Source organism: Salvia miltiorrhiza, chromosome 1 (assembly GCF_028751815.1).
Source record: "Salvia miltiorrhiza cultivar Shanhuang (shh) chromosome 1, IMPLAD_Smil_shh, whole genome shotgun sequence".
In the NCBI taxonomy this organism is placed as follows: Eukaryota; Viridiplantae; Streptophyta; class Magnoliopsida; order Lamiales; family Lamiaceae; genus Salvia; species Salvia miltiorrhiza.
This window is the reverse complement of record NC_080387.1, coordinates 59,104,356-59,126,861: the sequence shown is the minus strand read 5'-3', so window position 1 is coordinate 59,126,861 and position 22,506 is coordinate 59,104,356. Positions and strand designations below refer to the sequence as shown.

Here is a 22,506-nt window from a genome sequence, read left to right as displayed (position 1 = left end):
AATATAACAAATCGATTGGATAATTTGATGGCGACGAAGACGAGCAGCAAAATCGTGAAGATGGAGTCCCTCAAAACATCCAACGACTAACAATTCTGGTGGCAGAGTCCCATCCATACGCATTCCATCCACAAATCGCTTGTGCCGTGTCTTGCATCCAAAAAGCAATGTCAGCCCGCCCAGCCTCAGCTGCCTCAAGGAAGATAGGAGATATTTCACGGCAATGAGGGAACTGCCGGTGCTCAAATACCTAACTACATGGCGGCGATTGAGTCCGCACATGCTCCTATCATTAATCGGGAGTTTCGCCAAGATTTATGCATGTTCCTATCATTAATCAATACTTTTTTCATATGCTTCTCAGAATTTTGAGTTGGCTATACAATTATTTTTTAGGTTTATATCTGTATAAATATTTTTATTTATTATATTAGAATAGAGGGTTATAAATATTTTCAGATTACAATTGGAAGTTATAATGTTTATTCTTTTAAATTTATTTAAATGAAATTATTAATTTATTACAAATTTAAGTTAATTTGAAGCTATAAAGTACATGGTAAAACAATAAATTTTTAATTACTCCATTTGTCCCACAAATAACTTTCTATCTTTTCTTTTTGGGGTAGTCCCCAAATAATTTTCTATCCATTTTGGGACAGTACCACATCACTAATACTCCATCCGTCCCAATTTAATAGGCCACAAGATTTGGACACAGATGTTAAGAAATAAATAATTTATAATAAAATAGGAGATAGAAAGTACTTCATCCGTCCCAATTTAAATGGTGCGTTCCTTTTTGGACCGTCCCAACTAAAATGGTGTGTTTTTATTTTTTGTAATAATTTTACACTACAAACAATGTGGCCCCACACACCTTTACAAACTTTTACACTACATTCTTATTCTCCTTAAATCTTGTGCCAAAAAGAAGTGCACCATTTAAGTTGAGACGAGGTGAGTAACTTTTATTGAGGACATATTTGTCCAAAAAATAGAAGAGAGAAATAAGGAAAAGATAATTATGCGTGAGGTAGAATAACATTTGAAGTAAATATAAATTATATGTGGATATTTATTATGTATCGACTTTTTATTTTAGGAAGTGACCAATTGAATTGAGACGTTCAAATAAGGATACATGACCTATTGAATCGGGACGGATGAAGTAATAATCTATTTATTCTTACTTTTCATCTTTTCACCACTCTAAATACTAATTATAATTATATTTTTATCACTTTCAATATACTCAATAATTTTATCTTAAATTCCATGCTCGTCTCTTTAAAAAATTTATTTGAAAAATAAAGAGAGTATTTTTTTTAATAAGAATCTATGAAAAATAAAATATTGACTATGAATAGAATCACCCCATCTTTTAGTTAGCTAGCTCTACTCAGAACATGGGTTTGCAAGTTCCAATAAGTGATAGAGTCGAGCAAAATCGTTACATTTCAGGTGCGGTCCTATTCCTATTCTTTGAATCGAGCTGACACGTTTCTTCCCCACAGTCGAGGATAGCAAAAGCGACTTTTCTAAAAATTATCCTTTCCCAGATAATCATCGATGGCCGCTCAGCTCTCCGGCGTCTGGCTTAACAGCTCCGCCGCCTTGCTCACCGGGGAGTTACTCCACCGCCGGTGCAGCCGTTCTCCGTTAGCGGCGGTCTCTGCCGTTCATCCTTCCACTTCTTCGCCCATTATCCAGGCACGACACATTGCTCAGTCTTGTTACCCCGTTTTTCACATCAGTTCATTTCTGATTTTCATTGCGTATGTAGTGATTTGGTCAGCGTTCTATCTGAATTATGCTTTGAATCTTCTGCTGTATTAGCGTACTTAATAATGCCAACCAAAAGTGTTTTAACAGAAGTTGGAGAATTTTCTACTTTTGATTTTATTGAATAAAATCTTGTAGAACCTTTTTTGATTTTATTGAACAAAATTTTGTAGCTATGATATGCTTATGCAGTAAGTTAAATAACTAAATTGCCGGTCAGTTGTTTATGTCGTCCGAACTATGGAGGTTTTAGGGATTCGCCATCTCAACTAAGCTTTTCCCCCCTCGACTTGTCATACGAACTAATCAGCTATATGCAATTGGCGTATGGAGCCAAGTTTTCTGGATTATTCCTTTATATGGGCAATTGATACTGTAATTCATGTAAAGTAAAGAAACACACTCACACACACAAACGCTATTTTTCCTTCATTTTTGAAGATAAAAGGAGTAGGTGAGTGTTCAGAAACTGTGTCATTCACTGTTATATGGATACTGTAATTCGTTTTGTTGAAATGTATATCACTTATAGCAAAACATGCTTGCAGATTGTTGGTGGAAGAAATTTGGGATGGAATGGGATGGAGAGCTCAAAGCTCAGTAGCACTTTGGATGATGATCCTGAAGAATTTGACTGGGCAGAATTAGAACGAGACCTTTATCACTGGACAAAAGTGTTACGTCCAGTTCAGGTAGGAATAAGGTGTGGACTTAACTACCAATATTTGGAAACTATGGCTTGATATAGTGGCACCGATTGAGGCTGAAATTCATTTTTTGTGCTCTTAATACTGTTGCAAATCATAGTGGTATCCTGGTCACATTGCAAAAACAGAAAAAGAACTCAAGGGCCAGCTGAAATTGATGGATGTTGTGATCGAAGTTCGAGATGCTAGAATTCCGATTTCCACCAGCCATCCACAGGTTAAGATCTTCGTGGTTTAATGTGTCTCAGAATCCAAGCTAGTTCATATATTTTCTGCTGATCCTTATCCTTGCAGACCTATTTGATGAAAATGATCTGCCTTTGCTATTAAGTCTTCACACCACTTCAAATTTTCTTTAAATATGAATGAAATTATAATGAAGGAAAGGTTATGGTTATGCCTATGACAGACAAAGACGGAAAATGTATGTTTGTACCAATTTTTGCACGAGCAAGTACCATGATCATTTGTCGCATTTGATCTCTTAGCTTATGAAAAAAGACATTCTAATCTTACAGAAACTTGATGAATGTAAGGCCCTAAAATATATGAACTTAGTGAAGCCCCTGTCTGCCCTAAATTATAATTTATAGCACCTTACAGCCTTAATGTTATTAATAATGGAAACCTTCTCAAGGGTGATTTTCGAGCTTTCTTGTATCTTTCCTGTGTTACTATAGCTTGGTATTCATTTTTGTTAGACTTTGATGAATAGATGGATTCATGGTTGGGGAATAGGAAGAGGATTGTTGTTTTGAATCGAGAAGACATGATCTCTAAAGCCGACCGAGATGCTTGGGCTAGTTACTATGCCAGGCAGGGGACTAAAGTCGTCTTCTCAAATGGACAGTTTGGAGCGGTATTTTTGAATTATCTACCTAAATAGCTGACCTATATCACGGCTTCAACTCGTGATCTGTTAATGATCACTCTTAATTTTGGAACTTCAGGGTACCTTGAAGCTGACTAGGTTAGCGAAGGAATTGGCAGTTGGTGTTAACATCAAACGCAAATCTAGAGGACTGCTTCCTCGTCCTGTGAGTTATTTTATTTTATATTTTTATTGCTATGATCCTGTTGATATTTGCTGTCGTTCTTGTATGAAATGTAGAAGCTATCATTACTAGATCTGTTTCTTTTACGAATTTGTCTTGACTTGAGTTTCTCTTGACCAATTATAACTGTAAATGTGTATGAACTATGAACTTTCTGAGATTGGTCACTGAATTTGGTGCCAGTTTGTTTTCAAATTTCTGGCTGTGATCGAACATAATGTGCTCTTATTAGAAGATATTCAAGAGTAATACTCCCTTCATCTCATAATAAAAGTCTCTTACTCCTTTTTCCCCAGTCCCAAAATTATAGTCGTGCATTAAATTTTATTGTCCCAAAATTTTATTTTGGGACAAAAGGACTACATCCCTTTTCAGTTGACTATGTCAGGCAGGGGACTAAAGTTGTACGTTTGATGTAATCTAGTTTTTGATTCAGTTACAAGAAGACATAAGTCAACAAAGTTCAAAACTTTTAAAATGTATAGCATCTGGTATGTATGTATGTATTATTAATTACTTCTTTCCGAGATTCATGCATTTTTTTTTAACAGGTTCGTGCTGGAATAGTTGGCTATCCAAATGTTGGTAAATCATCTCTGATAAACCGGTTGCTCAAGCGTCGGATGTGTCCTGCAGCCCCAAGACCAGGTGTTACAAGAGAGCTCAAGTATGTTCTATCCTGTGGTGTTGGCTATATTAAGAGGGTGTTTGGCTAAGTATATCTTAAAGAGCTTATAAGCTCTTGGAGCTTATAAGATGTTTCAAGAGTAATTTTTAAGAGATTATAAGTTGTTAAAGTGTTTGGATAATTGAGCTTATAAGCTAGAGAGAGATTTTTTTTTCTAGAGAGAGATTTTTTTTCTAGAGAGAGAGAATCGAAGAGAAATGAACTTAAATGATATATGATGAAAATAATAAATTATAATTGAAAAATATTTATAAAATAATTGTTGCATATGAGATTATAAAAAAATAAGTTGGGGTAGAGGAACTTATTTTTTTGGGAGCTTATAAGTTGTTTAAGAGCTTATTTTGCCAAACACTTTGAAGGAACGTATAAGCTCCTAAACAACTTATAAGTTGTTTTGAGGAGCTTATGAGCTCAGCCAAACACCCTCAACTAGATTCACAGAAGATAAAAAGAGTATGTGTGCTTTTGTGATGTTTCAGAATCCTGACCAGCTTTGATGAAATCCCAGGATTAGGCCCCATTGGTTACTCTTGTGATAGAAAATAGGGTAGCTATCAATACCAAATGATTTAAAATTGAAAAGGTTATTTTATATTTCAATCTCCAAATCTGTTTCTAACAGTAGCTTTAGTGTAATGCTTCTGTTATCATGCGGAAAGAAACACCATGATTACAATGGAAAATACAAATAATTTTAAATTAATAGAACAAACATGAGAGCCAATCTTTTCCTTTTATGTAACGTCGACTCTAATATTGATTTTGGAATAAAAGGTGGGTTCGGTTTGGGAAAGATTTGGAATTGCTGGATTCTCCTGGCATTATCCCAATGAGGATCGATGATCAATCAGCTGCGGTTAAACTTGCCATATGTGATGACATTGGAGAGAGATCTTATGATATTTCTGAAGTTGCAGCCATCCTTATACAAACTTTGTCTCGGCTTCCTGAAGTGGGTATGTCATGTATAATTACTTCTCAGAAACATGACATTCTAAGATTCTAATTAAGTGATTAAGAAAAAAAAAAAGATTTCTTATGGAACTTTTGTAGATGAAAGAGACCTTTCACATCACTATTCATCAAAAGTGACCTGTTTAGTAGAAGATTTTTTGATCAGACAAAAAGAGAAGGTATCTGATGTCTGGCTGTCTGCTGCTCATCTTATTCGTTGTTTGAAACAGGAAACAAAGCTCTTCAAGGCCGCTATAAAGTGGAGACAGATGGTCGAGCTGGTAGAATGTAAGTTGTGTTACATGATATCTAGTGCTTATCACATTCTCTGCTATCGAATTTCTCTTTGCAATTTCTGCAGAAAGCACACAATATTTCAGAGTCTGTTTAGTTTCTGTCTGAAGTACCTGTTGATTGCTGCAACTTCGTATTTTCATGAAATTCCTTTGGCTTGATTGCAGTTTTGTTCAGAAGCTGGCTCTTCGACTGTTCAATGGGGACACTAATCAAGCAGCATTCCGTGTTTTGTCGGATTTCCGAAAAGGAAAATTTGGTTGGGTAGCTTTGGAGAGGCCTCCGAGGTAGGATGGGGCTTATTTGTCCATGTTTTGCCTTTGATCACATATTTTGTATGTTGAAGAAGGTCCAACGTGGGAGAGGGACAATTTGGACTAGTTTAGTTCAGGAGATTATTTTCATGTAGAAGTTTGTGTATATATAACATATTTATAGTTTATGCTAAAGTTTAATGGAAATTTCATTTCAGGGTGTATCGTCTTCGCTTAAATCAAGTAGTGTATATTTGGAATTTTGGGTTCATGTAACTACCATATACTTATTTAAGTCTGTGTGTCTGTATTTCTGTTTTGGGTTGGCCTAGTGATAGAATAGCTGAATAGGAGGATTTCAATGATTCGTTATTTGGGTTTTATGTGAAACAAAATATGGAAGAAATTTTGGGTGTGAAAATATAATCAAATCTTTAAATCTATACAATGTTCTAAAAAAAATAATCTTAAAAAGTTACATAAGGATCTTTCTACTAATTATTTTGTTAGAATTATCCTTTGTTTGATATAAAACTATTTTCGTCTATCAATGTAGCCCCGTCATCTTAAAATAAAAAATGTACTCCAAGAATTATTATAATGTTTTTTTTTTTGAGAGAAAATTATTATAATGTTAAAATCTACATAAGGATCTTTCTTTTTTAGCTATGGTCAAACTAAAATTTATTATTATGAGAAGTTGAGAACCTTCTTTTATTTGACTTGAAAACCCTCTTATTGTTTAAGATTATTGAATTAGAAACCATGGTATAACTCTCCAAGAATTAGATTGTTCATTATATATATATATATATACATATATATAAAGGGAGAAGATTATGTGCGAACTGATGAACAACGATGTTCATGTGCGAACCAATGAACAAATACATAATATACATGAACAAAAACGCATGAACAACGATGTTCATATGGAGAACCATGAACAAATACATAAAATACATGAACATAAGCACATGAACAACGATGTTCATGACAGTAAGTCATGACCACCGTTGTTCATGTGACGCATGAACAGCGATGTTCATGACTTAATGTTGAACAATCGTTGTTCATGTCCAAATAAAGGGCTGTGATTGGTTCCCCATTCTCACAAAAAGATGTAATTCTCACTTGATCACATCCCTATATATATAGGGTTGAGATCTATGAAGAAGTAACTATATTTCGTTCTGAATAAGTCAATAAATTTACCGAATAAATCACGCGACCGCACGAATAGTTATTTTACTGAATAAACATGTACATTTTTCGTTCATGCGCTCGCGTGATTTATTCAGTAAATGTATTGAGTTATTCAGCCTTCCTTGTTTCCTTCTACATTTAGCATTCTTCATTGACCCCTTTCCTATGGCTATATATGTGTGTGAGTTATTTTCTTAAAAAATCTTACTATGAAACTTTTTCGAGATGGTTTATAACTCGAATAGTTCAATTCTCAAGTCAATTTAATACCCTACTGCTCAAAAATAAAGAGTTGACATGGGAAAAATATCTCAATTATCTTAATCAAAATAAAAGATTTAACTCTTTAATGCAAAATATTTTCACTATTCCGAATAATCCAGTATTTGCTGAATAAAGCAATATTACTCTTCACTCGATCAATCTTATGAAAAATAACAAAAATCCACGTTAAAATGCATAACTAGGAATAATCAAAACATTTTTTATGCATTGAAAATTAGTTCCTTCGTCTCATTAAATATGATTCCATACTTTTGAGCATACATATTAAAGAGGATTTGATTAAAGTAGATGAATATATTTTATTAAAGAATTATAGAGTATATGTGTACCCATTTAATTAGAAGATAAAGTAGATGGATCCAGTCAACAGGATTAAGGAAATACTAGTAGTAGTATTTATTTTCGTTAAACAATTTCCTTCAAGTATTTATTTTCGTTAAACAATTTATTCAAAAATCTAAATTTGTAAACGTATATAGTACCATAACCTGTCTCCGCGAAATGGCGGCCTTCGTGGCGACGCTATTTACAGAAAACGCATTTCTTCAATTCATTTCTCTCTCTCTCTCTCTCTCTCTCTCTCTCTCTCTCAAATTTTCCATTTCTTTCCGCTCAATTTCTGCTCGCACCTTATCCTGTCGCAGTAGCCGTGAACTCGAAATCAGAATTCCGCCTTTTGTTTTTCAGCTACAAGAGGCTCGCAGATAAGAAGAAAGACTCTTTTTTTTTTTTTGCGAAATTCTACTGATTTGAGTAGAAATGATGTGGGATGAGTGGTACGATTTCGAGCACAAAGAAGAACCTGAAGATAATTCTCACTTCAATTTCGATTTCTTCTCCGTTTTATCAAAACCTAAGGTTTAAATTTCTATCTTTCCCCCTTCTATTTCTTAATGGTAAATAACAAATTATAGATTTTTGCTATCATTTTTTTCTCTAAACAATTTATGTTTTTGCGATTCCGGCTTGCAGGACTATTACAAGATTTTGGAAGTTGATTATGATGCTTCGGACGAAGCTATTCGATCCAACTACATCCGTCTTGCTTTGGTACATGAGTTTCTACATGCTTCTTGTTTCAGTAATTTAGTTATTCTATTTTTAATTTAATTTGTACTTTTTATTTCCCAGAGATGGCATCCTGATAAACAGAAGAGTGAGGAGACTGCCACTTCCAAATTTCAGGAAATCAGTGAAGCTTATCAGGGTAATTTGTTCTTTGCTCAATTGCAAATATGAGTTTATTTTTTATTTTTTATTTATTTTTAATGTAATTTAGTTATATTATTATTTTTATTATTTTTGCTGGAATTTGTTGTGGTTTTTTGCAAATTGGATCTTTGGGTTGCGGAGAACATCATAATATGCATCATGTAGTTGGCTTTAATTTTTGGTGAATAGCAGAAAAAAGGGTTCAGACTACAGAGCTTATTTATATAGTATACTGTTGAGATACATGATTGATTAGTCTGAAACTGCTCTCAAGGTATGAACCAAGCATTTGGTTTAGTATTGAGCCAAAATCAACTCTGAGATGTAAAAGTTAATTGAAAGTTAATAAAACCAGGAAAATTTCAATGGACAGGAGCTATTGTGAGTTTCTGCTACAAAGTTGCTTCTATTAGAAATTTATAGATCCTTATTCAAGTCTTTCTGGATAAGAAAATATGGTTATTTCAAGAACTGCTGAAGAAAAAAATCCGGCATTGGCAATGGTTGGAATGGCTTCAATTTCACCAATTTAGAGATAGTGGCCCAAGGGTCTGATATTTTCACCAAATAAAGTTCATGTTTTCTTCGATTTCTTTTTGTTGGGGGTGGGGTGTTGTTATTGCTAACACAGTAACTCTGGTAGTCATTCCCTTGATGGCTATGATGCTTAAAGTGGGTTAGATTTTTCTAAGCTACTGAATTCTGTGTACTTCTACATGTGGTAAGGCGGTGACCTCTAGTGAATGTATCACTCCTTTCCATACAGAGCGTGTTTTGCAGTTTCTAGTCATTCCTTTTGTTAAGGGAGTTATAAGATGGGATAATGCATATAAGCTAGAACCTGACTTGCCACTTGGAGATGTATATATTATTTAGCTGAAAGCTTAAATTATAATTTGTGGAGGAACTGATCCCCCATTAAAATTTTCGAATCCTGTCATTTAATCTGTGACCTAAGATCTAATAATGACTTGGAATGCTAAATGCGTAAACTTAGGCTCATTTCAACAAACAACTTCGTCTTGCGTAGTTATGAACCATAAGCTTGTCTAACGACTCTAACCAGGCTGGGAAAACCATATGCATCACATGTGTATAGGTATAGAATTGTTTTGTTCTATTATATATTATCAATGTGCTAGGTCTTAAGCAAGCTAATATTGAAGGTGTATGCATGTTACATCACGTTTGTATGTGCAAATTTGTTCAGCATTGCAGCTGTTTTGCTAGTTATTCATATGTGATTTCATTATCAAAAGCACCTTGTATGTTTTTGAAAGCTCACATTATCTTGTTAACCTTGTTAAACAGTTCTGAGTGATCCTGTAAAACGACACGAATATGACAAGAAGGGCATGCTGTATGCATATGACAGCAACATTGCGGTGACCTCTCAGCCTCCATTCGTTATAAATCATCTAGAATTTTATGATGCTCGTAAGGACCATCCACAGCTCATTCTTTTCTATTTTCGGGGAAATGCAGGATTATCTTAATCGCTACAAGAGCCTCATTCTCACGTGCAACGGCCTTGGTATGAAATGCTCGATATGGTGATTTTACATCTTGCTAGCTAGTCCGTAGTGGATAGATTTTGCGTCTGCAGCAGGCTTTTTTCCAGAACTGCAAGGACGAAGCCGGATCAGAATGCAGTTTTACACAATTTTCACAACTGATGCCGTGTATGTAGGCGTAGAAACTTCAAAGAGGCATATCATGTGACATGTTTTTGCTGTATATCCCTATAACTGCCTCTAGATAAAATGAACAACAATTGTTACGATCTTCGATTCGTGTTATAAGGTTTCGAGTTCCTTTCAAGGAGTCAACGACACTTGATCGTGTTACGTTGTCTAATGATATTTGCAATTCATATCGTGCAAAATCGAAATCATCGATCAAATAGCAATACCAATCAAAGAATCATGTCTCAAGTTTACTTTCAGGACTGAACAAAATTTAAATAAGGAGACGAAAACAAAAGCCTAGGGAAGCCCAGAAAAACCTATGTACTAACACAAAATAAACATTGAAAACCTATTTAGCCCCAATTTTTATCACACAGGGCATCTGGTTACTGTAGGATGCAATTAACGAGTGGAAAGAACCTCTTGCTGATGATGTTGCTTGCGCGGCAGAAAAATCAGCGCAGAAGTTGTCATCTAGAGGTTGAATGAGAATAGAGAGAATCGTCATCGTTGCTCGTACAGCCGTCTTCCGTTCCACATACGGGGATGGAACGTTCAATGAGTCCGCACGAGGCTTCCTGTTTGAGGGTCGAGCAATATTTCTTAAACGTCTGTACGCTAACATGAAGTTGGAAATCCACTCCAAAGAGAAACTTCATCTCGAGCTTGTTCAATTCTCTCGTGGTTATGCCTCCCACTCTAGCATAATATGCATTGTTGAAGAATCTGTGGAAGTCATTCACATTTACATCATTACAATTTGGCTTTAAAAGTCCAACACTTCCTCAAGCTCGAGTGCTAAAATCAAAGATTTAAGCATGAGTGTTAAGCGTGTTATGAACTTACGCATCATCCATGAATTTTGCTGCCACCATCACGCTGGTTATAAGAAGGCGGTGGATGTTGAGGGAATTGAGGCGTAAGTTTGTCCGATGAATGAATCTGTCCACGTATATATGTGCAATCACGAAGCAGGAAGGGCTGCAGTTCGAATACCTAAAAATCCGATCAATGTATTGCTGAATGCTCAGAGAAGGCGCTCTCGTACCATGGAACACAGTAATGACATCTTCGGCTTCTGATGTCTCTAGCATCTTCTCATTTTCCTTGACAGTTTTATCCAGAATCGATGAAAGAAGTGAAAGGACTCGGGGCTTTCCCAGGTAGTCCTTGATCGGGTCCTTGAGCCCCAGCGTCACATAATCAAGTGGGCAGAAGATCGTTGGTTCAAACGACAAAGCTCCCATTCTCAAATTTAGCAATGGTCAGTTTCAAAGGTCAAAGATTTGCAAGCAAAGCTGCAAGAGATGGAAAACTAGCATCAGACACTGGAAATATAATGTAGAAAAAATCAGATACATTTTTTGTTGAAATTAACCACATGCCTAAAATCTTGGAGTCATCTCTACAGTGAGGGACTACTTTTGCATTTCATAGCCATCGTTCAATCTTTGGCACATCATGATATGTGCAAAGAACACAAGTGAAACAAAACATATTCGTGAAGCCAGTCAGCAAAAATCTTGCTTACTAAGTAAGTTCATTAATTACATTTCAATTGCATTAAATATATGAAAACAACAGAAAGATTTCTTCTGGTGAATAAGAATACCTATAGGCCAAAAAATGTTTTTCAGTGATGGAAGAAAACTCTGTATATGCAAAATCTTTTCTTGAATCTGCTACTTTCCATCTAAGTCTACAACTTAGACGAATGAATACTACCTCAATTTCTTCACCGAGCATTAGATTTTACTAATTGTATGGAATAAGCATTACTAAACCTAGTTCATATCCAATGACAATATAAACTCTAAATTCCCATAAATTTTCCATCCTCTCTCTCTCCCCCTTTTTTGGGTTGCAATAATTATTGCATTATAATGCAAGAATCCCATTAACAGATCCAGCTCAGAATTACAAAATCTGCGAAGAGCACCAACCCGCGTAGCAAGATTCAAGAATAAACAACACAAAGTTGCAGTCTTCTTTAATTTCTAACATTTCCTAGCAAATCACAAGCTCTAATTGTCAAAGATTTGAGCCGAAAATAAAATCACAACAAACCAAGAATCCATAAATGAAAGAGAAACATGAGCTCTATCCAATTGCACTAACGGGAATCAAAGTTGCCAAGAAATTCAGCAAAGGAACGAAGTTTACCCCAAATTCTTGAAAGATTTGTGGTCTCAATTGCGTCATGACGACACTTGTCACCAGCAGCAGATGCAGCTACTTATTAACAGAAAAAGGGAGATTCATTCAATGAAGAAGCAAGATATATGCTACATCCACCTCTGAATTTGGCTGTCTTTCAGGTCACTCTTCTCTCTCTTCAGGTCACTCTTCTCTCCCTCTCTCTCTTCTTTCTTTATGTATATACCACACTTCACATGGAAGGTGGATTCCTGTCTATCTCACGCTCAGTGTGTGTGTTTATGCGAGAGAGAGAAAGAGGAGAGGGAGAAGCGTGGTGGGATTCATTATGGAAGATATTATTATTATTCTCCTTTTTCTTATGTGGATAATTTCTTTTCTTTTCCTTTTTTTACCGTTATTCCTATACTAATTTTTTGGCTTCTTCTGCTTTACACTTTGGGCTATTTTGTTGCTTTGCATCTAAATTTGATTTGATTATTTTACCACGTATAGTATAGCGAAAGGAGCGATATTCTAACTTTGAATTTAAAAAAGATACTGTAGATAGGAATATAGAGTTTAGTGATCCCCAATTTGCGAAGTTGTTAATATATGTTGGAATTAAATTACTCTATGGTTGACCTAGAATGAGTGGTCCGGCAGAGTGCAGACAATGGATTAAACTGCCCGAAATTACAGAATTAGCTATGATTATATACTACGCGACATAAATATTGTAACATACATGATACATAACGGGAATGGAGGGGTTTTAATCAGAATAAGAACAAAAATTCAATAGAAGGGGCACATTACTGTATTAAACAACAACAATAATAATAATAATAAATTACTCGTGAGGATGATTGAGCTCCTATTACTTTTGCAAGCCCGATTATGTTTTTCACAATCTGGTCCTATGAATTTAGTAAATGAAATATTTTTTTCGTTAACAAAAATTGGAGTAATTTCATGTACAAATTTTCATGCGCAATTTGCACGTGAAAATGTTTTTTTTTGGAGGGAGTAAATAAGGTTAATTAAGAAGAGTATAATTGCATTGTCCATGAATTTAATAACAAAACAAAGTTTATTAATAAAAAATTAACAAATATTGATTAATTTTTAGTAGTAATAATTATTCGTAATAGCAACTATATAATAAAAATTTGATTAACTTTTAAAAAATCATTATAAAATCAATTTCTACTAAAATTTTCCCTAATAAGCTACAAACTTCTTCTTCTCTTTCTTCAAATCAGTCGCCGCTCACCGCCGCACTCTGCATGTACCGCCACCGCCCTCACCCTAAACTGTCACTGAAACGTGGTTTATGTGAATTATTTCTCTCTCTGAAAAAATCTTATTACGAGCATGAATTTTTACTATATACATAATTTTCGTCAAAAATATATATTGTCATATATATAAAGGAAGAGGTTCAAGAAAGAACCACTAAATAAAAGAAGAACGGAGAATCATTTTCAGTCATTCGATCACCAAGAACGAAGAACCACACCCTGTACATTATTTGTGAGAACGTGAGAACCATCAAATCTAATGCATCAACTGTAAAAATTAATGCATTCGATGTTAAAATTAATAAACTCAAAAAAATAAAAAATAAAATTGCTCCCTTCAGGATTCGAACTCAGGATCTGCATTCATCCAACAAGATGATGCATCCACCGACCACCGTAGATCTTGATAATTGAATGGCTGAAAATTGTTCTCCGTACTTTTTTTATTTAGTGGTTTTTTCTTGATCCTCTCCATATATATATACTCCCTCCGTCCCGCTATTCATGTCTCGTATTCCTTTTTGGGTTGTCCCACCGATAATGTCTCGTTTCTATTTTAGGAAATAATAAGGACATAATTAAAGTAAATTAAGTCACTAATTGTTCAACTAATAAACCCTTAATTAATCCATTTCTCCTCTTTTCTCTCTCTCTCTCTGTCTTTCTGTCTCTCTTTCTCGTCTCTCTCTCTCTCTGCGCCGGAGTCTCCACCGCCCGCTGTCTGCTCGTCGGAGGAAGCCTTTCTCCGCCCTCACCTTCTCCTCCGTCGCCTTCTCTCTGTTGGACGACGATCTGGCGAGAGGCTACCGACTCACCTTCTCCTCCCTTACCTTCTCCTCCGGCTTACCATTTACAAGGGAGCAGCCGCCTTAGCCGCCCTAGGCTTTTCAGCAACGGCTACGGCGGGTTTCTTTGCAGCGGCCGCCTTCTCCTTCTTTCCGGCATCAGATAACTTGTAGGAGGCCTTGATTTTGTTAAGTTTCCCCTTCGCAGCAGAGTTTTTGATTTGGAGCCCTAGAATCTTCCTGAAATTCGCCGGATCTGTCACTTCTCTCATTGGTGACCGCAACGCCTTGCCGCCCGTTTTCCGTCAACCAGGGCACTCGGCTCTCTCTCTCTCTCTCTGCGCCTTCACCATCGCCTTCTCCTCCAGTACAGAGCCGCCACCATCGTCACCAACAGCAGCTCCCTCTCCACACTCCTTGGCTGAGCGACAACAGTTCTCGTCGCCGCCCTCGGTCGCCCTTTTCCTCCCTCTGATCTCCTCCTCCTCCTCCGCCTCTCACCTCTGATCTCCCCTAACCCTCGGCAAAACCATAACCCCTAATTTGGGTTGCAGATTTGGTTGGGGGAAATCGTTTGATTTCTGAGTTCGATTTGGGTGGGTTGCAGGTTTATGAGCTCGATTTGGGTGGGGTTGTGGTGATTTACCGGCGGTGGTGCGGTGGTGGTGTCGGTGGTGATTTATCGGCGGTGGTGCAGTGGTGATTTACAAGTGGGTAGAGAGAACATTAAGTTTTTTGTAGACACAATTTAACTCTTAATTTTAGTCTCCTTAATCTCCGTGCCGAAAAGAAACGGGACATGAATAGCGGGACGGAGGGAGTATATACAGAGGTTATATATTGTCATATTTAATTTATCTTTGTTCCCCCACGTTTTTATGAGTAATTTCATAGCCATAGGTCAACTTCGAGTGGACTGATTAAAATAAGATTTGTATATATATGTGCGACGTCTCAGCCTTCTTTGAAAGGGGATAAGCTAATTAAAAACACAAATAAATAATTAAGAACTGTCACTCCTAATAGTTCTGACAATATGAGAGAGAGATGCTAACCGTGTGTAGCATTAATGTGATTGATTGATTATATTTTTATTATCATAGAATAATTATTCAGGTTTCTTCTGTCAATGGGACAAGAAAACATGTAGAGGTGGCAATGCCTTTGCAGTAAAATGCTAAAACAATTAATAAGTTAATAGGAAATAAGTTTGTTGGGTGAAGCCAATGACTACACGGCAGCTGCCATTTTGTTGGATCTAATAATGAAGCTGATTTTGTAGTAGTTTATCAACTAAATTGCAATAAAATATGAGAGAGAGAGAGAGAGATGAAAATGTAGTTTAATAATAATTGAGTGGACAAATTTAGGGGTAGCTAATGTTTATAATAAAATTAATTTTACTCATTTTAACAATACCATTTTTATATTCTGACACAAAATACATCACATTCATAATTACAATTTATGTAATTTATGATATTGATTGATATTGGACAAAATTAAAACTAATGTCATGATCGACGAAGTACACATAAATAATTGAGTTGATCGACTAGCTAATCTACGTATACTATTAAAAAGTTATATCAACCTTAATTACTAAAAATAGAGTAAAAATTGTGTTATTATATGTAAATTAATCTTCAAAATTATGATCAAAATCAATTTTATTTCTTTTTAAGTGAGTCCATAATACCTATTTTTCATAGCACATATGTTTTTTTTTTTTTGCAACAGACTTTTTATATTTCGTTTATAAGCTATTTCATAAAAGTCAATAAATGTGAGCAGTGAGCACGATAAGAGGAAACACGTAATCATAATTTGATTATCTTTTCATAAAAGGAGAAAAAGAAAGAATACGAGCTTAGCATGAATAATACTCTCTTCGTCTCATTTAATATGACTTCTTAATTTTCGACACACATATTAATAGTAGCTTGATTTAAGAATAAAGTAGATGGTTCCACCTCCACTAGCTCAATATAGTGATTAAGGCACAATTTAATTTTCTTTCTCTTATTTTGGGATTGAACCATTACAAATATGACATCCCAAAATAGCTTTTGAACCATATGAAATGGAACGGAGGAAGTAAATTAACAAACTGAAAATTAATTTATCTCATCATCCAAAATAAAAATAGCAAATTTGATTTAAGATTTTATCTTATCTTGACGTGTTGGCTCACCGTAAAAATACTATTTTACGTCCTTTTCTTTTTACAAAAATAGAGTTGTCACCATCCTGCAAGTAACCCATACAAGTATCTCATCATCCAAAGGAAACAGTAGTAAAAAATTTGGTTTGAGATTTTATTGAAATATTAAATATAGTCTCATTATACGAATCTAGTTATAGATAATAATTAAGAAATGCTAAACATCAAGTGGCTGTAGTTTAGTGGTAAGAATTCCACGTTGTGGCCGTGGAGACCTGGGCTCGAATCCCAGCAGCCACAAATTAATTTTTTTTTAATTACTTCTGGTGTCATTTTTTTCAATTATTTAATGACGCTAATTGTTACTCTCCGGTAGATTATGGCTCGAAATTCTGTCGACTTAAATTTTGAAATTTAAATCTAGCATTTTCTAAAGGAAATTTACCATTTAATCATAATTTTTATTTTTCTAATAATATTAAAGCAATAAATTTAATGTTGCGACCTAGAAATGTTGAAAACCAATGATCACCACCTTTTTTTCTTTTTGCAAATATGAAGTCCATGGCATGAGCAGTAGCCAATAAGGCAATGGTGCAAAACATAAGTTTCCTGGCTACATTTTTCTTCTACTTGACACAAAATAAGCAACATTTTACACAAAAAACACAAAAGTAGGTAGAATCCAGCATCACCACCACCACCACCATAAACATGCCTCTGATTAGGAGCAGCGTCAATGCCTCGCCCGTTTCTGGTAAGTCTTCTTTGGCTTAGGAACAATGGGAGAATCGGCAGGAGGAGTCGGGAAACACTTTTCAACTGCTTTAGGCGACAAACCTGCAACTTTTCCCAGCTGGGAGACGAGCACAAACTCCTTCTGAGCTCCCACAGCATCCTTCACAGCATCCTTCATCGCCTCATACTGTCAAAATGTCACAACCTCTTTTAAACAACTATTCTAATCTTCAATATAAACAGGAAGTCAAAAACTTGCATACTGCACATACATTTGAAAAGAACAAAAATCTAAATCCAATTTCAAAATAGCCTCCAAGGGATATTAAAGTTAGCTAAAGAGTCATCATCTTATTTTTGTTTCACATTTTCAAATTTTTTTTATATATACGAGTTGTTATCGCAGGATACTTTCAACATAATTATTCGACAATATTCAAAACTATGTATAAGAACATAAATAGGCTGCAAACTCTAAAGTAGCATTTCAGAATATTAATTTTATAAAGATCATATCGCACAAACCAAAAAAATAAAGGAGTGAAGTATAGTTTTAAGATTACTGCGGCAATTTTCCCACGAGCGAATTCCAGCTTCCTCACTAGCTCATAGTTTTCCTCGATCAACAACTCAATCTACATGAAAAGAAAAATTAATCTTCCACCACATAAGTATACGATCATCATTGATCAAATGACAAAAAACATAATTAAGACGTCATTGCCTTCTTTTGTGAGTCGATGTACAAGCTTTTGTAGCTGATATCGGGAGCATCTTCTTGTTCAGAAACCTGCCAACATGTATAACCAACCACTAGACTCGTCAATAAAGGAAACTCGTGGACAATGATAGTTCAAACAAACTCATGCGAACTTAGACTTTAAATAATAAGCAGCTCCAACAAGATAGTCGACCTTTTCTTCAAGGCTTCCTTCATTCGCTTGTGGTGAATCGCTACCTTGCTGAACCTCCAGTTCTTGTTCCTTTTCATCTTCAACAAGATCAATATGCTCCACAACCGGTTCCACCTCAAGGCTATTAGTAGGTGATGCCAAACTGTTAATACGAGAGGATCGTCTCACAACCACACTCCCCACCCTTGAATTCTTCTCCCGCTTTGCACCATTTGAAATCTGATGCCCACTATTCTCCACATTCGTAGCCTCCATAGGATGAGAATGCAGTTTCTCCACACCAGTCTTCGTCTCTGAACTAGTATTGGAGGCTTTATCCTACCACAAGAGTAGAATATATTCAAATGCTACATCTCTCATCACCTCAATAGAATCTCTCTCTCACACACACATTTACAACAATACCATGTTTTGCAACATAAATACTTGTCTAGGTATTACTTATATTCTTGATGAAATTTTGCATCTACCCAACAAAATAAGAATGACAAAGAAATACTACATTTATACACTTTTACATCATAATCTTCCTGTCCTAAATAACTATGCCGAAAGGAACTAGGCCAAGTGAAATGGGATAGAGGGAATAATAAACAATGAAAATACATTTAGAGGGTGTTTGACTGAGCTTATAAGCTATTTAAAAATATTTAGCAAAACAAGTTTTTAAACAACTATATAAAAATAAGCTCTAAAAACTTACAAGCTCCCTACGAAAAAAGTTACTCTGTCCCAACCTTTTTTTTTTTTTCATAATCTTATATGCAACAGTCATTTTTCAAATATTATTCAACTATGATTTATTTTTTTCATCATATACCCTTTTAAGTTCATCTCTCTAGCACAAAACTCTCTCTCTACTTTATAAGTTCAATCATTCAAACATTTTGACAATTTATAAGCTATTAACAAACTACATTTTGTAAGCTGTTGAAGCTTATAAACTTTTTGAAATAAGCTTCGCCAAACACCCTCTTAATAAATGCGGACCAACATCTCTACAAGTAACAAGAACTCGGGAAAGAAAAAAGGGTTAAGTGCCTATAACTGACGAAGTATACCCAAATTTTGATTTTTAACCAACTTTGTTTTCTTTGTAAAAGAAATGCATGAACCATTTTCATGATGCATTGATAAAAACCAACCAGAATCCACACAAGTATTGAAAATAGGCTACTGAGAATCATGATGCATGATGTCTAAAACCCTCATAAAACAGAGGATAAACCAGAAAAATAACAATTTTAGTATTTAAAGAGGGTAAATAAAGAGTTTTTAGTGTTAAACCTCATTAGCAGTAAGGAAGGTCACCGTCTTTTTCTTTCTACCCATTTTCATTCGTCTCCTTCACTTGAAACAACAAGAAGACACGACGGAGGGGGTTCAAGCAACACGCAAAACGCACCTCTGTCTCTCTCTCTCTCTGCGGCGTACGTTGGTGTTGGAAGCCTGGGTTTTTTGAAGTATTTTGTACTACTATTTTCAAGGAAGGAAGAGAGTGTAGAGTGGTGGCGGTGCGTTTGTACTGAAGAGTCGAAATCCACCGCACACAATACGAGGGATGAATCGTGGCCGTCTGTTTTGGGTCCCAGCTGTCTGATTTGACCATTTCACACTTTCACCCTCTCCATTTAATGATTTTCTGAGCATGTTTTTAAGCTCGGTTTTTTCAGCCAAGCCCACCTCATCGAATTGGGCCTTAATCACCTCTACTTTCACTCATTCTATGTTTGTTGATATTTTTTATAATTATTAATTATTTTTTAATTCTAATTTATTGTAGTTTAATATAATTTTAAAATGATTAACAATAATTCACTAATCTAATTAATAGGTATATATGCAACATTGTGCATGTGCTATTTCTTTTCTTTTTTTGGTTATTGTGATATTTATTTTTAAGATTTGGGTGGTAATTGAGCTCATATTTGTTGGGCTTCAAATATTGGAGTGGGCTAAATTTAAAAAATACAAAGAATTTCAAATAAAGATGACCGTATGTTAAATTTCGATTTTTTAGCATTGTTGTAAGTTGGGCTACTATTGCAACCAATACCTAAATTTACAATTTGCAGCAAATTAGAGATTATTCTATTTTCCGGCATGTGTTAGAGCATCCGCATTGGTGTTACATAATAGCTTACTTTATGAGGGGGGATCACATGGTATAAAGAGGCTGCATTGGGGTTACATGATAGCTTACATGATAGTTTAAGTTTTGATTTTTTTATTTTTCATTTAAGTTTAATTTCATAAATTTAAATCACACAATTTACTTCAAATTTAAATTGCATTAATTTTGAAATCCTAAAAATTACATAAAACTTAATAAAATAAAAACAAATCCTACAAATAACTATTCCGGCCCTAGAGGTCCGAAACGTGCCCAAACATGCTCCATCAAATCATATTGGAGCGCGGCGTGCAACTGCCTATCTCGAAGAAGGGTATCTCTTTGCACATATTCCTCTAATGAAATTGGGGTTGCTCGACCACTCTCCGTCGAGTCACTTCTAGACGCCCCATGTCCCGCGTCGTCATCTATCCAATTGGTTGCTCCTTCACCTTCGTACTCCACAATCATGTTGTGGAGAATGATGCAACACAACATGATGTCCCGGAGGTGCTCCAGGTACCAATTCCGCTCGGGACTGCGAATGATTCCCCACCGAGCTTGAAGGACTCCAAAGGCACGTTCGACATCCTTTCGTGCCGATTCTTGCATCTTCTTGAACCTCACCTCCTTCTGATTTGTCACCATCGGTGGACTCTTGACGAAGCAACGCCACTCCGAATATATGCCGTCGCACAAGTAGTAGCCCATCTGGTAGTAGCGATGGTTCGCCTGATAGAGCATAGGCGGGACCGTTCCATCCAACACGTCGGCGAAGAGAGGCGACTGGTTGAGAACGTTGATGTCGTTGTTCAAACCAGCGACACCGAAGAAGGTATGCTAAATCCACAGATTGTGGGATGCAACAGCCTCCAAGATCAAGGTTGGCTCCCCTTGATCACCGCGTGTATATGCGTCGTGCCACGCCTTAGGGCAATTCTTCCACCCCCAATGCATACAATCAAGACTCCCGAGCATCTCGGGAAATCCGTGTCACGCCTCGTGCATCTGGGTAAGGCGTGCGATGTCCTCCGACGTTGGACGACGCAGATAATGGGCTCCAAAAGCCCGGATGACTGCCTTGCAGAACTTCTTAAGGCATACACGTCCGGTGGAATCGGCGACTTTGAGATACTCGTCAAAAGTATCCGCACTGACGTCGGTGGCTAACTGGCGGATAGCCGACGTGCATTTCTGCAACGGGGAGAGAGAGTCCCAACCTATTGCATCAGTGGTCATCTGGAAATAAGTATCTTCACCTTGAACAACCTCGACGTTGCGCAAGAACAGCTCCTTCTGCATTCGAAAACGCTGTCAGAAAAATGTAGGTCCGTACGTCGGATTGTCGTTGAAGTAGTCTTGCATAAAACGTAGATGAGCTTCCTCTCAATCACGGTAGACGTATGACCGGGGACGTTTCACACATCCCGCCTCCGGCGCCGGCTGGGCGTAGATGTGAGCAAGCAATTATTTCTGCAACTCTATCTCCTCCATGATCGCGTGAGCTACACCGTCGGATGAATCAGACGAAGAACCGTGGTCGGATTCCGCCATTGTCGGAAGAAAAAAGAAGAAAAGGCTTGAAGTGTAGATTGAAATAGGAGAATTGTGGAGTGAAAGTGAGGAAGAAGAATGAGGAAGATGGAATATAAAGAGAAGAAGAAAAAAATCGAACGGTCAAATTTGGCACGAAAATCGAGGCAGTCAAAGCTGCCTTCAAATTCAAAATTCAAATATTCAAAAAAAATTTATTTTTTTTAAGGCGCGTGTAAAACACGGGCTTATTTTCAACAGTTGTGAGGGCTACACGATAGAACGTGTAGCCCTCGTGTAAGTGAGAGCTGCATCGGCTTACACGATAGCAGCCTTACACGAGTAGGGTGCTATCGTGTAACCGATGCAGATGCTCTTGGGACTTTGGACGTAGGATTTCAACACTCATTTGACATTGAAATTCAAAATTGATTAGTGGATTTTGAAATTCACTGCTTAGATTTTAAAAAAAAAATAATTAATAATAATTCCCCATTTACTCGTATCCTGATCTATTGGAAATTCATTGCCCGAATTATCAACATGTATTACTGAGTTGAGAATTTTCAAGGCGAAGTTAGAGCTTCTCAATAAATCAAATTACAATTTTAGGGATATGGGATAAAATTGATAATATAGGACAATCCATACAATGGGTTTAATAAACCAACAATCAATTTTCAATTTA

The 22,506-nt window shown here is 36.2% G+C and overlaps 4 protein-coding genes and 1 non-coding gene across 6 annotated transcripts; 3 read left to right on the top strand and 2 right to left on the bottom strand.

Moving 5' to 3' along the window:
* Positions 1-1,379: 1,379 nt before the first annotated feature.
* LOC130999211 (DAR GTPase 3, chloroplastic) lies at positions 1,380-5,964 on the top strand. The gene is made up of 9 exons (XM_057924715.1): positions 1,380-1,713; positions 2,334-2,477; positions 2,593-2,709; positions 3,208-3,351; positions 3,443-3,529; positions 4,099-4,214; positions 5,013-5,194; positions 5,423-5,480; positions 5,654-5,964. The coding sequence occupies exons 1-9, from the start codon at positions 1,573-1,575 to the stop codon at positions 5,775-5,777; spliced, it is 1,113 nt and encodes a 370-aa protein (XP_057780698.1). The 5' UTR covers positions 1,380-1,572; the 3' UTR covers positions 5,778-5,964.
* A 1,705-nt stretch (positions 5,965-7,669) lies between these two features.
* LOC130999195 (uncharacterized) lies at positions 7,670-10,286 on the top strand. 2 transcript variants are annotated; one of them, XM_057924705.1, is made up of 5 exons: positions 7,670-8,089; positions 8,204-8,281; positions 8,363-8,438; positions 9,755-9,828; positions 9,929-10,286. In XM_057924705.1, the coding sequence occupies exons 1-5, from the start codon at positions 7,991-7,993 to the stop codon at positions 9,998-10,000; spliced, it is 399 nt and encodes a 132-aa protein (XP_057780688.1). In that variant the 5' UTR covers positions 7,670-7,990; the 3' UTR covers positions 10,001-10,286. The 2 variants fall into 2 exon arrangements, with proteins under 2 accessions (XP_057780688.1, XP_057780683.1); XM_057924700.1 differs by having other exon boundaries at positions 9,755-10,286.
* Positions 10,287-10,321: 35 nt separating this feature from the next.
* On the bottom strand, positions 10,322-12,646 carry LOC130999186 (cyclin-U4-1-like). The gene is made up of 3 exons (XM_057924689.1): positions 12,295-12,646; positions 10,978-11,429; positions 10,322-10,857 (listed from the first exon to the last, which is right to left on the bottom strand). Exons 2-3 carry the CDS (start codon positions 11,376-11,378, stop codon positions 10,602-10,604), a joined length of 657 nt encoding a protein of 218 aa, XP_057780672.1. The 5' UTR covers positions 11,379-11,429; positions 12,295-12,646; the 3' UTR covers positions 10,322-10,601.
* Positions 12,647-16,748: 4,102 nt separating this feature from the next.
* On the top strand, positions 16,749-16,820 carry TRNAH-GUG (transfer RNA histidin (anticodon GUG)). The gene has a single exon. It is a non-coding gene; the product is annotated as a tRNA-His (tRNA).
* A 225-nt stretch (positions 16,821-17,045) lies between these two features.
* LOC130999177 (uncharacterized) lies at positions 17,046-19,739 on the bottom strand. Its single transcript, XM_057924680.1, has 5 exons — positions 19,460-19,739; positions 18,173-18,490; positions 17,983-18,048; positions 17,822-17,893; positions 17,046-17,445 (listed from the first exon to the last, which is right to left on the bottom strand). The coding sequence occupies exons 1-5, from the start codon at positions 19,508-19,510 to the stop codon at positions 17,257-17,259; spliced, it is 696 nt and encodes a 231-aa protein (XP_057780663.1). The 5' UTR covers positions 19,511-19,739; the 3' UTR covers positions 17,046-17,256.
* Positions 19,740-22,506: the final 2,767 nt, after the last annotated feature.